Source organism: Artemia sp. Qi Xiang Cuo, chromosome 18, assembly GCF_049724085.1.
Source record: "Artemia sp. Qi Xiang Cuo chromosome 18, ASM4972408v1, whole genome shotgun sequence".
Lineage (NCBI taxonomy): Eukaryota > Metazoa > Arthropoda > Branchiopoda > Anostraca > Artemiidae > Artemia > Artemia sp. Qi Xiang Cuo.
The window spans coordinates 54,926,646-54,944,740 of NC_142811.1; the positions used below are offsets into that span (position 1 = coordinate 54,926,646).

Genomic DNA, 18,095 nt, shown 5'->3' on the forward strand with positions numbered 1-18,095 from the left:
AGGGCCTGTGATACTGTCTACAAGGTTTGCAGATCCAATTGATTCGGAATTTTAGCATATTTGATGCGATCAGTTTGGAAATGGCAGATTCCAGGCCAAGGAAGATATGCAAACTGGCCTTCGAACGCATGGACACACCCAAAATCTTAGTATTCTTGCAAATTTTTCATAATTTTATATACTTTCCACATAATTCACCTTGGTTTGGGTTTTGTTTTCAGGGCTGTCCCCTCCCAAAATATTGAACCATCCCCATGGATGTCCAAAATTAACAGCTTTGTATCCTCTATGGGCCTGCCGTCACTCACACATTGACACAGACTTTCACATGACACACACCATCACAGACCGTCATTAACTCAGTATCCCCTCTAAAATATGTCTTTTTCTATAAAAAAGCATATATGAACTCAAAGGTACCAAGTAGTAACTTTAGAAATGGGCTTCTATTAACCACAAGCTTGTACGAGAACTGTTTCTTTTTTTCTGTTGATTAGGCAAAAAGGCAATAAAATACCATACCTTGATTGGTGAAGCTATGAGGAAAGTTACAAAACTGTCCTGTGGTTTTCAAAACTGTTTATGTATTTTGTGGTTGATTTATTTTTTCAACTTAATGACATCGAAGAAATAATTTCTACGATTCGTAATGACACGCCTATGCATAACATCGTAAAGCTAGATTTCTCCTTCATTGGTTTAATTTTCTAGCATCTAAATAAAGACAATGGCAGAAATCAGTGTCTAAGAAATCAAAGATTGGGCAACAATAATATTTCTTTATAATATTATGACTTTAAGAGGTGGATCCCCCCCTTCATGTGTCATTGAGAGCCAAGGTTGAATCTGCAACTTTTTCATTGGGGGGGGGGGCAAGAGGGGTCTACTTTCAGATATTCAAGGAGCATGGGCTATATAATAATTTTTTCTCAACATTACATGGGGGGCAACTGCCCCCTTGCCCCTCCCAAACGACGCCCCTGTTGAGAGCTGTAAGGAAACAGCTGTAAATTTGGGTTAATTTGTAAAACGGCTCCTCCTTAGCTCGAAAAGGTTATGATTGACTTTACTTTTTTTCTTTTTTACTTTCGGCTTTTAATAAAAACATAACCATTACGAATATAAAGCACTATGCTAGGAAACAAAACATATTAATTTTTGCTAACGTATAGTGATTGCCTAAATAAACTGTTCTAGAGACACCCTAAACTAATAGATCAATTAAAAAAGAAAAAATAACATTCTCCCACACACCTCCAGGGCAACGACCACCATCAAAATACAACCTCAGCCACCCCAAACCCTTCCAATCACTCCTCCACCAGCCTTACAACCCACTTACACCCAAAAAAGGAACAAAAAAAACAAACAAACTGAGAAATCGATCACATAAAAGGAAAAATAAATCCCCCCCCCCAAAAAAAAAGAAATTTATTTCAAAACTGTCAATCCATGCCGTTGCAAGGCTAGATGTCTCTTTCATATATCTATTGTCATAGCTAGTGACGTGAAAATTGTCATAAAAGGAATTAAAAACGGGAGGCAAGTAAAAACATAAAGAAAGAGAAAAGAATAAATCTCGTATTCTGTATAATTTCGCTGTCATATCTCGTCGTTAATCAAAAGTCAGGATAAATCTTATAATAGAATATATGTGACGTAAGAATGGAATAAGTAGACACCAACTAGCGAGAATCTGGTCTGTATTCCTTTTTCTAACCCCATAAATAAATATATAATTTACCGGTAAAGTTGGTTAATTTAATATATTTGCATAAAGAATGGCGCATGGAAGCGGTTAAATGCATGGAAGTGGTTAAGATTTGTATTTTAAATCATAAGAGTGTGTCAAGAAACTATAAAATGAACAATTAGTGGTATTCCAATTGGGTTTTTGCGCCGCCCTCGTGGCAAATGCCAACATCTTTTCGCCCAAAACTGTTGCAAATTTTCGAAGTTGATATTAAATAATCGATTTTACTTGTTAAGGTTTTTATTTAAATTTTGAAATATCTGTTGAAATTATTTTTTGTCACATATAATATTTTGATCTTTAAAAAGATAGAATTTCCTTTTGCAACAACTTTTTTCCAAAAAATATAGTTATTCTGCACCAGGATAGTGCAGAATTATCTACCATCCTTAGGTAAAAATAAAGTAGACGGTGTGGAGCTCAATCTTTTGACAAACTATTTTGTCTTTTAAGACATGTCAATGGACCGGAGTTTCATTGACATGCCCGTATTATATTGACATGTCTGTAAAATACGTGTACATATTTTATGTAGAACAGATTTCAGCTAAATATGAATGAAACGCAGATGACCTTAGCTTAATCTTGAACTCAGAAAGCTGTTTTTTTTATCCGTAAAACGGTTCGTTTAAAAAGGCATAAAAAAAATATATACAGAACTGTTCCTATGAAATCACTTCGTTCCCTTTGTAAAGCCGCAAACGACAAAACAGAAACTTGACATTGGATAGAAACCCCAGAGCCATTCAAAGGAGGGAAGGGAGGAGCTGGTCCAGGTGTCGTAGCTAGGGGGTTTTGGAAGGGGGGAGGGGTGTGCAAACTTAGATACAAATTTTCATTTTGATTTGGCTTTTTTTTAGCTTATATTTGATTCGGGAGGGGAGGGGGCGCTATAATTATTTTTCCCCAGGCACCACTAACCCTAGGAACGCCTCTCCTAGTTTTTTTACCTCCTCCCGCCTCGATTTTTGAAAATACCTGTTTAGCAGTACTTTCATTTAAAAATACGCTTTTCTGTTATATTCAGTTTAAAATTGAAAATAACAGCAAAATTGCCCCCCCCCCCTCACCTGGACTGAAAAATACATCTTGCTGCTCCTATATTTCTATGAATTAACGCCACTGCTCCTGAGGACCCATTAGAGGTTTTTTAATCACTGGTCATTCTAGGGGAGGGATATTTACTCCTTTAGAGGCAGGACTAATAAGTACTGAAAGTTCCTATAATTGTCTCTTTTTCTTGACAATCATTTTTATCACAAGGGTTATTTCAGCTCCAAAAAGGGACTAGGGGCTGTAAAGTAGGTATTCAAGCTCCAAATAGTTAAGACAGGGATGTGAATCAAAGTTTAAAATGTATTGAAAACTGTGATGGTCTATCTTTTTAACTTTCAATTGGCAAATTCCAGTTAAATTATTAACTGATGAATGATTATTCATTCTGATTTTTTTTTTCGTTTTGTTTTTGATATTTTCCAGTTTTCGTGTTTTTTTATGATATTTTTGGCACTGAAATTCAATTTGACCCTTCGGAGCTTATGATGGTGATTTTTTAAAATCAATATCTTATCTTATCTATCTTAAATAAATGGCGTTAGGTCAAAAAATAACTTTTAAAGGAGAGGGGAAGAGAGAAAAAAACCTTTGAAGGTTTGGCTGTCTTCCAATTGGTTCACCTTCGTTTATAATAATTGTTTTTTTTTATCTAGAATCTGTTTTGTAGCCCATCAAGGCTCAATGAAAATAAATTTTTCTATAAAACCCTGATTTTCCCAGTTTTTTTCTTTTTGTTAAAGCGAAAGAAGCAAATTTTGAAATTAAAAGCCAAAAACTTATAAGTGGCTTGAAGAGTAAATGATATGCAGGAAAATGGAAAGGTCAATTGCACCGAATCTGTTCAGGGATGTACTGCACAGGTTAATAAGAATTTAGAATGCGGTAACGACGCTGATTTTCTTATTTTTATATTTTCTTTAACAAAACAAAACATATTTTGAAATTGAAAAAGCCGAAAACTTCAAATTGACTTGAAAAGTAAGTGAGATGCAGGAAAATGGGGAGGTCAATTGACCGAGCCTGTTCAGGGAGCTATTGCACAAGCTAATAGAAATTCAGAATAACTTAACGACGCTGATTTTCCTTTTCCTTTTTTTGTAATCGAAGCATATTTTGAATTTAAAAGCTAAAAACTTCTAAGTGACTTGAAAGTAAATGTTATGAAGGAAAATGGGGAGGTTAATTGACCGAACCTGTTCAGGGAGCTATTGGACAAGCTAATAAAAATTTAGAATAAGTTAAATCACTACAGTCATACTTAAAACTAGGAAACTGTACCGTTTCTCTGACAAAAAATCTAAACAATCAGTTCACTAGCGCTAGGATAAAACCGCCCTCTCATGTCAGGTCAAAATCAAAATATTTCTATAATTCATATCGCCCAATTTTCATTTCAGGATTTTTTCGAATTCAAAAATAGTCTCGATGGATCACTATTTCTTCGTAAGCCACTAGACTATGAAACGTTCCGTCAGATGGTGCTTGTCATTATCGCTCGCGACCAAGGGAACCCACCACTAGAGAGTAGAACATCCCTAGATGTCACTGTTTTAGATGCAGATGACCGTAATCCAGCCTTTACTGCCCCAACATACTATGCTTTTCTGCAAGATGACGCCAGAGAGGTAAGGACACTCAGCTGGTGTGGTAGTTCAGAAAGCCAGTATATGACGTTTTTCAGAAAGCTTAGATTTAAATTCACCCTCCTCAAACAAAGTACGTTCAACGGGTCGGTCCAATCCTCATTTTCTTATCTTATTTACCTCCCAAGATGTTTTGGAACATTTGGAAGCTTCTATTTCTTCTTAAATGCGCCATTTCGTTTTTTTATCGCTCAGAAAAATGTAGGAATCTAGAGTTTTTATGCTGGAGTTGCTTTTCCATTTCTTGGATACTTGAAAAAACTTCATTTTTTATATAGACAATTGCTTATGATAAGAGTTAGAAAACCCGAAACATATTTTTAGTTTTTCAATTTTCCTTTAAGGATACTCAATTCCAAAAATTTCATTTTGTGAGTCGAACCTTCGGCTGACAGTCTTAGATTTAAATTCACCCTCCTCAAACAAAGCACGTTCTATGGGTTGGTTCAATCCGCCTTTTTTTTTATCTTATTCAGCTCCCAGGATCTTTTGTAAGTTTCTACTTCTTCCTACTAAGCCAACTACTTGCCAACTAAGTGGTTGGTGCGCTGGGTTGGAGTCCTTTGTCCGAGGAGCACGGGTTCGATTCCTGGCGTGGCCGGTTATTAGGTTTGGGACGGGGGTCAGTGATGTGATTCTGTAAGCTCAGCCAGAGGCGACCCTGCTCTGAATGGGTACCTGGATAAATCTGGGGAAGATAAGCAGTAAGGGTGTACAAAAGCACATGATGGCTGGCCCACAACCTCCCATTGCACTTCAATGCTGAAGAGCCACGAAACAGAGATCAGCACCGCCGGTTTGGACCTCGAGGCTCTAGTGCCGTCATACGTACTTTTACTTAAATGGGCAATGTCGTTTTTTCTCACACATAAAAAAAGCAAGAAGAGTTATTATGCTGGAATTGTTTTGCAATATCTTGGATACTTAAAGCAATCCATTTTTTTATTTAGACAATTGCTTATAATAAGAGTTAGAAAACCCGAAACACCTTTGAAGTTTTTCAATTTACCTTTAAGGACGCTCGGTACCAAAAATGTTATTTTATGAGTCCCTGTGTCGGCTGACAGTCTCAAAGACAAGGGTCAATTAGAAAATTTTCCCAGCACCACAGAGAGCTTCCAAAGCAATTTTGGTAAAAATTGATAGTCAGGAAATTTAAAACAAAGAAAACCTATAATGTTAAAAATCGAAATCAAGGAAACCTATAATATCTTAGCAAGCAACACGCTGTCTAATCAATGTACGTACAGCATAAATAACGTGCAATCTGTGTCTGCAAAGATTTCAATCAAGGCTGTTAGCACAAAAGGAAACTTCCAAAGCTCTTAAATTTTTCAATGAGATTTTGAGCTGATTTTTAATGTTTTCCAAGCAGATATACTAAAACATTTTTAGGTACTGCCCTTTTCTGAACTTAAAAAGGAAAATTCTGTTCCGTTCAATCAAAGAAATAGTTTTCTATTGATGCAAGTTTCATTAAATCTAAATATCTCTATCACTGGTACAAAACAGGAGGAGTTAAACAGAAAAGTTAAATGTATTTTGATTATGCATGGCCTTTCTAAATATAATATACTGGAAATGTCAAGCTTATATCATACAGAATATTTTTCTCTATACCGTGATGACTCTTGAAGACACAAAAAAAATGGCTCAGGTCAGCTTATCATCATTATGTATGTGACCAATATATAATGATTGTAAGATTTTCAGAAAAGTAGGTGTCGGCTTTTAGTTTTTCCGTCGTTTATTTTGATTATGCATGGCCTTTCTAAATATAATATAATGGAAATGTCAAGCTTATATAATACAGAATATTTTTCTATATACCGTGATGACTCTTGAAGACACAAAAAAAATGGCTCAGGTCAGCTTATCATCATTATGTATGTGACCAATATATAATGATTGTAAGATTTTCAGAAAAGTAGGTGTCGGCTTTTAGTTTTTCAGTCGTTTATTTTGATTATGAATGGCCTTTCTAAATATAATATACTGGAAATGTCAAGCTTATATCATACAGAATATTTTTCTCTATACCGTGATGACTCTTGAAGACACAAAAAAAATGGCTCAGGTCAGCTTATCATCATTATGTATGTGACCAATATATAATGATTGTAAGATTTTCAGAAAAGTAGGTGTCGGCTTTTAGTTTTTCCTTCGTTTATTTTGATTATGCATGGCCTTTCTAAATATAATATACTGGAAATGTCAAGCTTATATCATACAGAATATTTTTCTCTATACCGTGATGACTCTTGAAGACACAAAAAAAATGGCTCAGGTCAGCTTATCATCATTATGTATGTGACCAATATATAATGATTGTAAGATTTTCAGAAAAGTAGGTGTCGGCTTTTAGTTTTTCCGTCGTTTATTTTTATTATGCATTGCCTTTCTAAATATAATATACTGGAAATGTCAAGCTTATATCATACAGAATATTTTTCTCTATACCGTGATTACTCTTGAAGACACAAAAAAAATGGCTCAGGTCAGCTTATCATCATTATGTATGTGACCAATATATAATGATTGTAAGATTTTCAGAAAAGTAGGTGTCGGCTTTTAGTTTTTCCGTCGTTTATTTTGATTATGCATGGCCTTTCTAAATATAATATAATTGAAATGTCAAGCTTATATCATACAAAATATTTTTCTCTATACCGTGATGACTCTTGAAGACACAAAGAAAATGGCTCAGGTCAGCTTATCATCATTATGTATGTGACCAATATATAATGATTGTAAGATTTTCAGAAAAGTAGGTGTCGGCTTTTAGTTTTTCCGTCGTTTATTTTGATTATGCATGGCCTTTCTAAATATAATATAATGGAAATGTCAAGCTTATATCATACAAAATATTTTTATCTATACCGTGATGACTCTTGAAGACACAAAGAAAATGGCTCAGGTCAGCTTATCATCATTATGTATGTGACCAATATATAATGATTGTAAGATTTTCAGAAAAGTAGGTGTCGGCTTTTAGTTTTTCCGTCGTTTATTTTGATTATGCATGGCCTTTCTAAATATAATATAATGGAAATGTCAAGCTTATATCATACAAAATATTTTTCTCTATATCGTGATGACTCTTAAAGACACAAAGAAAATGGCTCAGGTCAGCTTATCATCATTATGTATGTGACCAATATATAATGATTGTAAGATTTTCAGAAAATTAGGTGTCGGCTTTTAGTTTTTTCATCGTTTATTTTGATTATGCATGGCCTTTCTAAATATAATATAATGGAAATGTCAAGCTTATATCATACAAAATATTTTTCTCTATATCGTGATGACTCTTAAAGACACAAAGAAAATGGCTCAGGTCAGCTTATCATCATTATGTATGTGACCAATATATAATGATTGTAAGATTTTCTAAGATCTTCGGAAAAGTAGGTGTCGGCTTTTAGTTTTTCCGTCGTTTATTTTGATTATGCATGGCCTTTCTAAATATAATATAATGGAAATGTCAAGCTTATATCATACAAAATATTTTTCTCTATATCGTGATGACTCTTAAAGACACAAAGAAAATGGCTCAGGTCAGCTTATCGTCATTATGTATGTGACCAATATATAATGATTGTAAGATTTTCTAAGATCTTCGGAAAAGAAGGTGTCGGCTTTTAGTTTTTTCTTCGTTTATTTTGATTATGAATGGCCTTTCTAAATATAATATAATGGAAATGTCAAGCTTATATCATACAAAATATTTTTCTCTATACCGTGATGACTATTAAATACACAAATAAAATGGCTCAGGTCAGCTTATCATCATTATGTATGTGACCAATATATAATGATTGTAAGATTTTCAGAAAATTAGGTGTCGGCTTTTAGTTTTTTCATCGTTTATTTTGATTATGCATGGCCTTTTTAAATATAATATAATGGAAATGTCAAGCTTATATCATACAAAATATTTTTCTCTATATCGTGATGACTCTTAAAGACACAAAGAAAATGGCTCAGGTCAGCTTATCGTCATTATGTATGTGACCAATATATAATGATTGTAAGATTTTCTAAGATCTTCGGAAAAGAAGGTGTCGGCTTTTAGTTTTTCCGTCGTTTATTTTGATTATGCATGGCCTTTCTAAATATAATATAATGGAAATGTCAAACTTATATCATACAAAATATTTTTCTCTATATCTTGATGACTCTTGAAGACACAAAGAAAATGTCTCAGGTCAGCTTATCATCATTATGTATGTGACCAATATATAATGATTGTAAGATTTTCAGAAAAGTAGGTGTCGGCTTTTAGTTTTTCCGTCGTTTATTTTGATTATGCATGGCCTTTCTAAATATAATATAATGGAAATGTCAAGCTTATATCATACAAAATATTTTTCTCTATATCGTGATGACTCTTGAAGCCACAAAGACAATGTCTCAGGTCAGCTTATCATCATTATGTATGTGACCAATAAATAATGATTGTAAGATTTTCAAAAATCTTCGGAAAAGTAGGTGTCGGCTTTTAGTTTTTCCGTCGTTTATTTTGATTATGCATGGCCTTTCTAAATATAATATAATGGAAATGTCAAGCTTATATCATACAAAATATTTTTCTCTATACCGTGATGACTCTTTAAGACACAAAGAAAATGGCTCAGGTCAGCTTATCATCATTATGTATGTGACCAATATATAATGATTGTAAGATTTTCAGAAAAGTAGGTGTCGGCTTTTAGTTTTTCCGTCGTTTATTTTGATTATGCATGGCCTTTCTAAATATAATATACTGGAAATGTCAAGCTTATATCATACAAAATATTTTTCTCTATACCTTGATGACTCTTGAAGCCACAAAGACAATGTCTCAGGTCAGCTTATCATCATTATGTATGTGACCAATAAATAATGATTGTAAGATTTTCTAAGATTTTCAGAAAAGTAGGTGTCGGCTTTTAGTTTTTCCGTCGTTTATTCGGATCTCTTATCAAAGCTATACAAGTTATGGTAATCAATTCCGAATAGTTTGGCCACACAAGCTAAAAAGCTTGTAACAGACGAGATAGGGTGATTTTTTAAGGCAGTGGTTCTCAAACTGTGGTACGCGTACCCCTTGGGGGTACGCAGAAATTTTTATGGGGTTCGCGACCGGTTAACAAAAAAATAAAACAACCCTGTAACTCTAGGACTGGCAATTTTATTTAAATTTTAGCTATAGTTTATTTAGTAGTGGTAACTGGGAAGGGATACCTAAAATGTTTTGTGGGTAAAACGGAGTACAGTTTCTAAATAAGTTTGAGAATTACTGCTTTAAGGTATCAACGACCCTTAAACATTTATGTTGTATAGCACGTTTTAATACGTTTAAAAAGATCTGCTTTTATTTTGCATTCCATCCTAACTCTGATTGATCGAAACTCAAGTACGAGCCAATAGTGTGTTTTTTCAGGGATTTGTGGGAAGACATACTATCTAAACATAAAAAAAATTATTCGTATTTCGTTTTAGTTCCTGCTCTAAGGTGTAATGTACTTTTAAATTAGTACAACTTAGTACACAGTTGTTAGCATATGCTATTACGCTTTATTCTTCCCACAAAAGAAGCATTCAACTTGACTTATCTGTGATCTGTTAAAAAGAAAAAAAGTATAATTCTTGTTGTTCGAACGCGTATCTGCGTCAATTATTGTTTCTTGGAAAAAATACGGTTAAATTTATAGGAAATCCACTGATACTAAATGGAAGAAACCAACTGTTGGTTTCTAATAAAATGAAGTCAAGCTTAGAATAGAAACCAAGCTTGACGATGGTCTTCATTATTGAAAAGTGCTCCAGCCCCCCAGGAAACTCCCCCCCCTTGTCCCCCCCAAACGACGCCACTGGTGATGACCCCAATCTTGCCTTTGTTGTTTATTGAGACGTACTACAGATTGTCCGTCGCTTCCCTACGCAACAAATGAGATTTAGTTCTAAAGTGGTGGCCTCTCTGGGTCAAACGGTGGTCCTCAGACCTTCTGGAGTCACTATGTCTAGGACATTGCCCTTACACGCGAGAGATGGTTTTTCGTCTCTGCTTCTTCGTGTCTAAAATAAAAGGGGCTTACATCCCATCATTTTAATATTATAGTACACAGAAAATGTTCTTTTTTTTCTGAAAACAGTCTGGTGTTGGTATGGAAAAACTTGTAAAATCAGCAAATAATTAGGGTTCACTTCGGTATACCAGTATATGGTTATGTGCGATAGCCTTTGCGGTAGAAGAAGTACTGAAATTGTGTTTGTCATAATCGTACCTCCCTCTCATACCTCCTGTGAAATAAATGCACCTCAAATAGCGGGACCACTGAACAAGACGCTAATGCCCCTTTTTCTGGTGGGGGATTTGCAACACAATCTTTCTCTTAAGCCCCTTTTCGTACTCCCTGACTACGTCTGTTGAAGGTAGTGTGCCAAAAAATGGGGACTGACGTAGTGGATTCTTTAAAATTTTCGAAAATTAACACAGTTTTTTAACAACCAGCACATAGTTGATTTTATTCGTCATTTATTTGTAATGACGAATAAAATCCTGATCTGCTGCCAAGATTCTTGAAAATGATGAGGAAAACCAGCAATATGACACCCAACGACAAAGAAGAACTGAAAAGACTGCTTAGTAATTCAACCTATCTCGCAAGGCTTTTGGCAGTTGTGACTAGGCAAATAAAATCTCATTTTGTTGTTTTCTAGTCTTCTTTTTGTTTTGTATTGTCGTCTCTTATTTTTACTCATTTTATTGCTCCTGCTGCGGATCTTCAAAGATAGAGACAAAATATTCAGCGCTTTTATTGCTCCTGAAGCCGACCTCCAGAGATAAAGACGAAATATTCAGCCCTCTTATTGCTCCTGAAGAAGACCTTCAGAGATAAAGACAAAATATTCGGCATTTTTATTGCTCCTTAAGAAGACCTTCAGAGATAAAGACAAAATATTCAGCGTTTTTATTGCTCCCGATGAAGACCTTCAGTAATAGAGACAAAAAAATTCAGCGCTTTTATTGCTTCTAAAGAAGACTTAAAGAGATAGAGATAAAATTTCCTTGTTATAGAGTATATTATTATTAGAGTATAGTATAGTATCTTATTATAGAGTATAAGTATATTGTTATAGAGTATATTATAGAGTATTCTTTTTTTTATAGAATAATCTATAGAGATAAGTGCTTTTATTGTTCCTGAAGAAGACCTTCCGAGATAAAGACATAATATTCAGCGCTTTTATTGCTCCTTAAGAAGACCTTCAGAGATAAAGACAAATTATTCTGCGCTATTATTGCTCCTGAAGAAGACCTTCAGAGATAAAGCCAAGATACGCAGCAGTTTTATTGTTCCTGAAGGAGACCTTTAGAGATAAAGACAAAATTCTCAGCGCTTTTATTGCTGCTGAAGAAGACCTTCAGTTATAAAGACAAAATATTTAGCGCTTCTATAGTTCCTGAAGAACACCTTTCAGAGGCAACGCTGTAGCGTTGCCTATAGACCCTATAGTAAAGGCCATACGGATCCAATGTTTTATTATTTTTTTTTTTTTCCCAGAGGTTCTTTGCATGGAAGGGGTCGTCGTAGAAGCTTCAAAGGGGGCTCACTCGATTGGAAATTGGGAGTTCTAGTGTCCTTTTTAAGTGTCGAAAAGGAATGCAGTGCAACTAGCCCCCCCACGCCCATCATTCCCCCAAACACATCCAATCAAAATTTTGAGATAGCCATTTTGTTCGGCGTAATTGATTTTCAGATAGAAAATATTTTTTTGAGGAGGATACTCCCCCACAACCCTCAGGGCAAGGGTTTTAAGTTATGCCCTGGGGGCATATAATGTTTTTATAGAAGGCGTTGTCGTAGAAACTACAAAACATGCTCATTCGATTGGAAATTAAAGAGCTAGTGCCCTTTTTAATAGTCGAAAGTGATTGGAATGTAACTAGCCCTCTTCCCCCCCACGCCCATCATTTCCACAAACACACCCCATCAAAATTTTCAGATAGCCATTTTCTTCAGCGTAGTTGATTTCCAGATAGAAATTATGTTTTTGAGGTGGACACTCCCCCACAACCCTCAGGGCAAGGGTTTTAAGTTATGCCATGGGGGCATATAAAGTTTTTATAGAAGGCGTTGTCGTAGAAACTTAAAAACCGGCTCATTTGATTGGAAATTCAAAGGGTTAGTGCCCTTTTTAATAGTCTAAAGTGATTTGAGGGTAACTAGCCCCCCCCACGCTCATCATTTCCCCAAACACATCCAATCAAAATTTTGAGTTAGCCATTTTGTGCAGCGTAGTTGATTTCCAGATAGAAAATATGTTTTTGAGGAGGACAATCCCCCAGAACCTTCAGAGCAAGGGTTTTAAGATATGCCCTGGGGGCATATAACGTTTTTATAGAAGGTGTTGTCGTAGAAACTTCAAAAAAAGCTCATTCGATTGGAAATTCAAAGGGATAGTGCCCTTTTTAATTGTCAAAAGTGATTGGAGGGCAACTAGCCCCCCCCCCCCCTCCCACGCCCATCATTCCCCCAAACACATCCAATCAAAGTTTTGATATAGCCATTTTGTTCAGCGTTGTAGATTTTCACATAGAAATCATGTTTTTGAGGAGGAAAATCCCCCACAACCATCAGGGCAAGGGTTTTAAGTTATGCCATGGGGGCATATAAGGTTTCTATAGAAGGCGTTGTCACAGAAACTTCAAAAAAGGCTCATTCGATTAGAAAATCAAAGGGATAGTGCCCTTTTTAATAGTCAAAAGTGACTGGAGGGCAACTAGCCCCCCCCCCCCACTACGCCCATCATTCCCCCAAACACATCCAATCAAAATTTTTAGATAGCCACTTTCGTTCAGCGTAGTTGATTTCCAGATGGAAAATATATTTTTGAGGAGGACACTCCCCCACAACCCTCAGGGCAAGAGTTTTAAGTTATGCCCTGGGGGCATATAAGGTTTTTATAGAAGGGGTTGTCGTAGAAACTTCAAAAAAGGCACATACAATTGTAAATTATATGGGATAGTTCTCTTTTTTATTTTCTAATTTGATTGTTGGGCAACTAGCCCCCCCCCCCACGCCCATCTTTCCTCCAAAAACATCCAATCAAAATTTTGAGATAGCCATTTTGTTCAGCCTAGTAGATTTTCAGATAGAAAACATGTTTTTGAGAAAGGAAAATCCCCCACAACCCTCAGGGCAAGGGTTTTAAGTTATGCCCTGGGGGCATATAAGGTTTTTATAGAAGGCTTTGTCGTAGAAACTTCAGAAAAGAATCATTCGATTGGAAATTCAAAGGGATAGTGCCCTTTTTAATAGTCGAAAGTGATTAGAGGGCTACTAACCCCCCCTACGCCCCTCATTCCCCCTCACACATAACATCAAAATTTTGAGAGATCTATTTTTGTTCATCGTATTTTATGTTCAGATTGAAAATATTTTTTTGTGGATGAAACTGCCCTACAACCCTCAGGTCAAGTGTTCTAAGTTATGACCTGGGGTCATAAAAGGCTTTTATAGAAGGGTTTGTCGTAGAAACTTCAAAACAGGCACATTCAATTGGAAATTCAAAGGGCTAGTGCCCTTTTTAATAGTCGAAGTGATTGCCCTTTTTAATAGTCAAAAGTGATTGAAGGGCAACTCCGCCCCCCCCCCCCCCACGACCATCATTCCCCCAAACACATCCACTAAAAATTTTAAGATAGCCATTTTTTCAGCCGATTTGATTTCCATAGAGAAAATATGTTTTTAAGGAGGACAATCCCCCACAACCCTCAGGGCAAGGGTTTTAAGTTATGCCCTGGGGGTATATAAGGTTTTTATAGAAGGCGGTGTCGTAGAAACTTCCATTTGTACTAGTCGAAAGTGATTTGAGGGCAATTAACCCCCCTCGCACGCCCACCTTTTCCCCAAACACATCCAGTCACTATTTTGAGACAGTCGTTTTATTAAACGTAGTTTTAAGTTCTGTAAATTAGCTCTTTGAGGATGACAACTCCCCCACATCCCTCAGGGCAAGGGTTAGTATTAAGGGTTCTCCGAATTCTTCATATTATTTCTTATGGAAGGGATGCTCGTATAAACTTTAGAGAGGGCTCATTTGATTGAAAATTGAAAGTTCTTGTTCACTTTTTAAGAGTCAAAAGAGATTGAAGGGCAACTAGGCCCTCTCCCTCCTCCACGACCTAAATGCATCAGATAAGATGCATTTATATGTCTAAGGGCATATAAGGTTTTTTATAGAAGGCGGTGTCGTAGAAACTTCAAAAAAGGCTCATTCGATTGGAAATTCCGAGGGCTTCTGCCCTTTTTAAGAGATAACAGTGATTTGATGGTTACTAATCCCCTTCTCACGCTCACCTTTTCCCCACAATCGTCCGTTCGCAATTTTAAGACAGTTAAATTATTAAACATAAGTTGTGGAAATCAGGTCTTTAAGGATCACAACTCCGCCAAAGCCCGTAGGGAACGGGTTATAATTTAAAGGTTCTCCGAATTCTTCATATTATTTCTTATGGAAGGGATGCTCGTATAAACTTTAGAGAGGGCTCATTTGATTGAAAATTGAAAGTTCTTGTTCACTTTTTAAGAGTCAAAAGAGATTGATGGGAAAATAGCCCCTCTCCCTCCTCCACGCCTTAAATGCATCAGATAAAAATTTTGAGATAGACATTTTTTTTAAATAGTTCAAAGTTCTGATACCAAAAAACTCCGGTATCGACACAGCCCACCAGGGCCCAGGGGTAGACGTGGTAAGTTATGCCCTGGGGCATAACTTATTAAGGGGGGTTTATAACTTATGGGAAGGGGTTCTGTATGGGAAGAACACATAGGAAATCTATTATAATTATGCAATTATAAGGTTAAAATACATACTCTGTGATAGATGCAAAATTGCTTTGGCACCCAAATTCCTATTAGGGTCAATTCCAAAAAGTCGGGATCTCTTTTTGCCAGCAAGTGAAATGGTCTGAACCCTCGCATGAGAGCTATTTTTTCCACCTAATTACAGGCGCCAGTTATTGTCTACAAATTATGCCAGTTTTCTAGTTTTCATATATAAGATCATTATCAGAGCGGTTTTTGAATTGGCTTTGAAAAAAGCCTCATTTGGAATAAATAACAATTTTTAAGTCCATTTTTTAAAGACTGGAGTCCTCGGCAAGTAAAGCACCCCCCCCCCCAATGCCATAAAAACTTGAAACTTTTAGCAATAAAATAACGAAAAAAATTTAATTGAAAAAAAACTTTCCGAAAAATAAGTTTTTCAAAGAAAAGTAAAGGCCATTTTAAACTCAAAATTTCATTTCAGTTCAAAATTTTACTGTAATTTTAATATTCATTTTCAATATTAAGTACAAAAGAAAACATTTGTAATATAATTCGTTTTCAGTAAAGCACCAATGACGCAGTAGGTTTTCGGCTTCTGCAGTGAGACGATACCCAAACTCTTGATTGTAGTTGTTTTTATTCGATTCAAACTGGATTTGCATATTCAATTTAAGGTTCACTCGTTTTAAGATTTATTTATTCATTTACATTAATATATATATTGTATGTTTGTTCGCGTTGATTGTTTATTTAATTTCTGTTCGTTTTAAGTTTCATTTATACTTTAATAGCAAAATATTTGTTTTCGTTTTAAGCTTGATTTTCATATTCAATCTAAGCATTACTCGCTTTAAGATCTATTTATTCATTTATATTATTACTTGTTGTATGTTTTTTTTCTATGATTGTTTATTTAATTTCTGTTCGTTTTGGGTTTCATTTATTCTTTAATAGTAATTTCTGGTCGTTTTGAGTTTTAACTTAAGCAGGTATTTGTATCTCCTGAGCTTAAGTTTAAAATTGCCTTTAATTTTCTTTTAAAAACTTATTTTTCAGAAAAGTTTTTTTAATTAATAGAGATAACGACAAAATATTCAGCCCTCTTATTGCTCCTTAAGAAGACCTTCAGAGGTCAAAATATTCAGCCCTCTTATTGCTCCTGAAGAAGACCTTCAGAGATAAAGACAAGATATTCAGCGTCAATTTTTTCGATTTCACTTTTAGGGGATGGAATGGGAGGGTTATAGCCCCTAAAATTATTCTTTAGCAAGTTTAGAATTTATATCTGTAACAACGTTTATACCATGCTTTGTATTTATGTCTTAATTCTATACAAATTGACAAAGACAATATGAATGTGAAGCTTAAAAACACGAATTCAGTAGCAGTTGTTACATACTGTCATTAATTTTCAGGAAAGACATTTCTGATTACAATGAATTTTCTGAATATTCAGCAAATTCTGACAAAATATTCAGCGTTCAGTAATAAAGACCAAATATTCAGCGCTTCTGTTGTTCCTGAAGAACACTTTCATAGATAAAGACAAAATATTCAGCGTTTTTATTGCTGCTGAAGAAGACCCTCAGAGATAAAGGCGAAATATTCAGTGCTTTTAATGCTCCTGAAGAAGATCTTCAGAGATAAAGACAAAATATTCAGTGCTTTTATTACTCCTTAAGAAGAACTTCAGTGATAAAGACAAAATTTTCAGCGCTTTTATTGCTCCTGAAGAAGACCTTCAGGAGCTACGTTCCAAGACGATTGCCTATTAAATTTTGAATGTTGATTGAGCTCGTTTTTGCTTAAATTTATTGTAATTTTGAAGAACCATCAGGGCTCACCATTTTTATCATGTTGTTTTCAAAACCAGCTAATATTTTGAATTGTTTACTTTACATTTTAGGGGAAAATTCTCGATGTTGGACCTAAGAAAATTGAAGCCTCTGACCAAGATTTGGGAATTAAAGCCCCCTTACGCTATTCCATCCAAAATGGTAAGTCTGTTTTGTTTGATTATGTAAATCAAACACGTTTGATTATGTAAATAGAAAACTTAAACAGGAATATAATATATTCCTAGTTTTTTTCCAGTGATCCTCAACTCTCATCGTGGGATAAGGGTGTAGTCAAGAGCAGGCGAGGTAGAACTGCCGTCCTCGGACAACACACTCCTTCCCTAGAAAAATTGTAAAGAACTATTAGTTAAATTGATATTTCTTCTGGAAAGCAGGAGTATTTTCTTATGTTTATCTTTTTAAATCTAGGGTAGAAATCTGCAATAATGACTTTCCGCTATCTAAGAAAATTGTGATACAGTGCAAACATTCTGGTATTAATCTATAGCCCGGGCTAGGTATTAACCTATAGCCCAGGCTTAGTTCAGGGTTGCAAGCAACGTTTGCAGTGCTTCATTTACAAGGTCAGTGTGAAAACCAGCCAGCTTGGTCTTAAAATAAATGCAGGAAAGACAAAAACTATGGCAACATCCAATTCCCCCCTACATATCACATGTGCTGGTGAGGAAATTGAACAAGTTATTGAGTTGAATTATTTGGGCAGCATTATAGAGAATACTGGATCTACCAAAAAAGAAGTCATAACTAGAATAGATTAAGCTAACGCAGCCTTCAATCAACTGAAAAGAACCTGGAAATCCAGGAATTATTCAAATCGCCGGAAGCTGCGCTTACTCAATAGTAACGTTTTACCAGTCCTCCTGATTGCCGCTGAGACTTGGCACTTAAATATTCAACAAGAAAAGAAGATTCTTGCTTTTGAGAACAATTGCTTAAGGAGGATTCTGAATATACATTGGTCGGA

The 18,095-nt window shown here is 35.4% G+C and overlaps 1 protein-coding gene across 3 annotated transcripts in view; it reads left to right on the top strand.

Moving 5' to 3' along the window:
- The window catches only part of LOC148941659 (protocadherin gamma-B2-like), a 283,199-nt gene that overhangs the window by 183,450 nt on the left and 81,654 nt on the right, over window positions 1-18,095 (top strand). For all 3 annotated transcript variants that reach the window (XM_089104431.1, XM_089104433.1, XM_089104432.1), the window contains exons 8-9: window positions 4,207-4,434; window positions 17,179-17,269. In XM_089104431.1, the coding sequence (XP_088960557.1) occupies window positions 4,207-4,434; window positions 17,179-17,269 (319 nt within the window). The remainder of the gene's footprint in view (window positions 1-4,206; window positions 4,435-17,178; window positions 17,270-18,095) is intronic.